Source organism: Colobus angolensis, unplaced genomic scaffold, assembly GCF_000951035.1.
Source record: "Colobus angolensis palliatus isolate OR3802 unplaced genomic scaffold, Cang.pa_1.0 Scaffold22, whole genome shotgun sequence".
Taxonomy (NCBI): domain Eukaryota; kingdom Metazoa; phylum Chordata; class Mammalia; order Primates; family Cercopithecidae; genus Colobus; species Colobus angolensis.
In genome coordinates this window covers 4,086,938-4,090,287 of record NW_012115377.1, presented here as the reverse complement: position 1 = coordinate 4,090,287, position 3,350 = coordinate 4,086,938, and the positions used below count along the sequence as shown (strand labels likewise).

Here is a 3,350-nt window from a genome sequence, read left to right as displayed (position 1 = left end):
ACTATTATATCATTTGTTATTGTTGACATATGAACATATATAATGTATATTTTATTAGATGTTATACAATATAAATGATATATCATTTATTATTGATTACATATTTATAATTAGGCCATATTATAACTTATTATAAAACATTCTATTTAATTTAAATATACCCAAAATAGTATCATTTCAACATTTTGTAAAAGGTTGCAAAACCACATCACACTAATAATGTGACCATAACCTTTTAAGATTTGATAATAATCTACTAGTATATCAAAATTACTGATGATATATTTTAATTCTATTTGCACTGTCTTCAAAATCTAGCATGTAGTTTACAATTCAGTACATCTCATTTAGGATACTAGATTTTCCTCCTTTTTTTGAGACAGGATCTTGCTCTGTCACCTATGCTGGAGTTCAGTGGCATAAATAGGATGCCAAGAGTCTCCTTTTTTTAGTAGAGACTGGGTGTCGCCATGTTGGCCGGGCCGGTCTCAAACTCCTTACCTTAAGCGATCTGCCTTCCTCAGCCTCCTGAAGTGCTGGGATTACAGGTGTGAGCCACCACGCCCAGCCCAGGATGCTAGGTTTTCATTGGAAATACTTTGATCTGTATTTTAGTTTTCATAAAATTTACAGTTCAAAAAGGTAGATTCTCAGGCCAGGTGCGATGGCTCATGGCTGTAATCCCATTACTTTGAGAGGCTGAGGCTGGCAAATCATTTGAGGTCAGGAGTTCGAGATCAGCCTGGGCAACATGGCAAAGCCCCGTCTCTACAAAAAAAAAGAAAGAAAAAGAAAAGGTAGATCCTCATACCCAAGTTGTTGCAAACATGCTTAAACGTTTTCCACCCAACCAATCATCATTTTAATAAAATTAAGATTTAATTCACATTCTATATGTCACCCTTTTAAAATGTACAATTCAGGTCTGGCGTGGTGGCTCACGCCTGTAATCCCACCACTTTGGGAGGCCGAGGCAGGCAGATCACCTGAGGTCAGGAGGTCGAGACTAGCCTGGCCAACACGGTGAACACTGTCTCCACTGAAAATACAAAAAACTAGAGGGCATGGTGGCGGGTGCCTGTAATCACAGCTACTCAGGAGGCTGAGGCAGGAGAATTGCTTGAACCCAGGATACGGAGGTTGTAGTGAGCCAAGATCACGCTGCCGCACTCTGGGTGACAGAGCAAGACCCCGTCTCAAAAAAAAAAATAGCAATAATAATAAAATATACAATTCAATGGTGTCTCATATATTTACAATGAGCATCGGTTGTTTGTTTGTTTTGTTTCACTGGGTTTGGTTTTAGAGACAGGACCTCACTCTGTTGCCCAAGCTGGGTGCAGTGGTGTGATCATAGCTCACTGCAGCCTTGAACCCCTGGGCTCAAGCAGTCCTCCCGCCTCAGCCTCCCAAAGTGCTGTGATTACAGGCATAAGCCACCACACACAGCTAGATCATCAGGTTTAAAGTTTATGTCTGAATGAAATTAAATATATTTAAAAACAAGTACTTCAAATAAAAATACAAATCCAGTTTCTCACTTGAGCAAACCCCATTTTGAGTGCTCAGCCCTCACGCACGGCTTGGGGCTACCATTTCAGAGATGCGGATATATTTTGGAGATTTCTCTTCCTACATGTAGATCTCTGAGTCAAACTACAAACAGAATGTAAATCATTAAATAATGGTAACTCTGGCCGGGTACAGTGGCTCACGCTTGTAATCTCAGCACTTGGGAAGCCGAGGCAGGTGGACCACAAGGTCAAGAGATCAAGACCATCCTGGCCAACATGGTGAAACCCCATCTCTACTAAATATATAAAAATTAGGTGGGCATGGTGGTGCATGCCTGTAGTCCCAGCTACTCGAGAGGCTTAGACAGGAGAGTCGCTTGAACCCAGGAGGCGGAGGGTGCGTTAAGCCGAGATGGCGCCACTGCACTACATCCTAGTGACAGTCTTGCTCTGTCTCAAATAATAATAATAATAATAATAACAAAATATGGTAACTCCCAACCACCACGATCATCTGTCATTTATCACCATTGACAGCGTTTAGTTCATAGGCTTTTGCAAAGACAGGCTGAGTTAGGGAGAGCTCCTGCAGTGAGGACTAAGAGCTGAGATCCAGGAGCCTCGCCTTGTCCACTCCCCGACCTTAATACTCCGTGTTCTGTCTCTGCCCGGGAAGGGATCTGTGTGGCAGACCCCTTCGAGGTCACCGTAATGCAGGACTTCTTCATTGACCTGCGGCTACCCTACTCTGTTGTTCGAAATGAGCAGGTGGAAATCCGAGCCGTTCTCTACAATTACCGGCAGAACGAAGAGCTCAAGGTGGGTCCCAGGGTGGCAGAGGCATCATGGAGCCTGCAAGGGGGTAGGTAGCCTGTTGCACACACACTTGCCCTGATACTTTCTCTCCCTGGCAGGTGAGGGTGGAACTACTCCACAATCCAGCCTTCTGCAGCCTGGCCACCGCCAAGAGGCGTCACCAGCAGACTGTAACCATCCCCCCCAAGTCGTCGCTGTCCGTTCCTTATGTCATCGTGCCCCTAAAGACCGGCCTGCAGGAAGTGGAAGTCAAGGCTGCCGTCTACCATTTTTTCATCAGTGACGGTGTCAGGAAGTCCCTGAAGGTCGTGGTGAGTGTTTGGGGCACCCACAAACCCTTGTCCTTCAGAGAGGGTTCCTGGTCTTCGTACTGTTGACTTAGGTCGCAGATCCAGGCTCTGAGACAGTAAGAATCATAGTGTCTGGCTTAGGAAATTTGGCAGTCCCAGAATTTCAGAAGCAGAGCCAGGATTGCGGTAAAGTGAGTGAGATAACCCCAGGCTTAGAATTTTAGGGGGTGCCAAAAAGCTCATCAACCATCACCAATCAATAATTTTTTTGTACTCAATTCAGAAGATTATTTATTTATTTATTTATTTATTTACTATTTTGAGACAGAGTGTCACTCTGTTGCCCAGGCTGGAGTGCAGTGGTGTGATCTCAGCTCACTGCAACCTCTGCCTCCTGGGTGCAAGCGATTTTCATGCCTCAGCCTCCTGAGTAGCTGGGATTACAGGCATTTGCCACCACGCCCAGCTAATTTTTCTCTTTTATTGTATTGAGACCCTGTCTCAAAAAAGAATTCAAAAGATTATGTTATTTCCTTATTGATTTATAACTTTCTGATAAATTCACACCACAACACAATAGGTAGGTGTGTATATTGCCTCCTCCTTCTAAGGAGGGAAGCTGAGGCACAGAGAGGTTAAGTAACTGGCCCCTAATCACACAGCTGGGGGCAAGGGGCTGGGGTCAGATGCTTTGACACCTATGCTAGGGTAAATCTTTTTTTTTTTTTTT

General features: G+C 44.1%; 1 protein-coding gene across 1 annotated transcript in view; it reads left to right on the top strand.

The window, feature by feature from the left end:
- Positions 1-3,350, top strand: part of C3 (complement component 3) — a 60,481-nt gene that overhangs the window by 38,492 nt on the left and 18,639 nt on the right. Inside the window, exons 16-17 of the mRNA XM_011943629.1 lie at positions 2,191-2,333; positions 2,429-2,641. Coding sequence (XP_011799019.1) covers positions 2,191-2,333; positions 2,429-2,641 — 356 coding nt within the window. The remainder of the gene's footprint in view (positions 1-2,190; positions 2,334-2,428; positions 2,642-3,350) is intronic.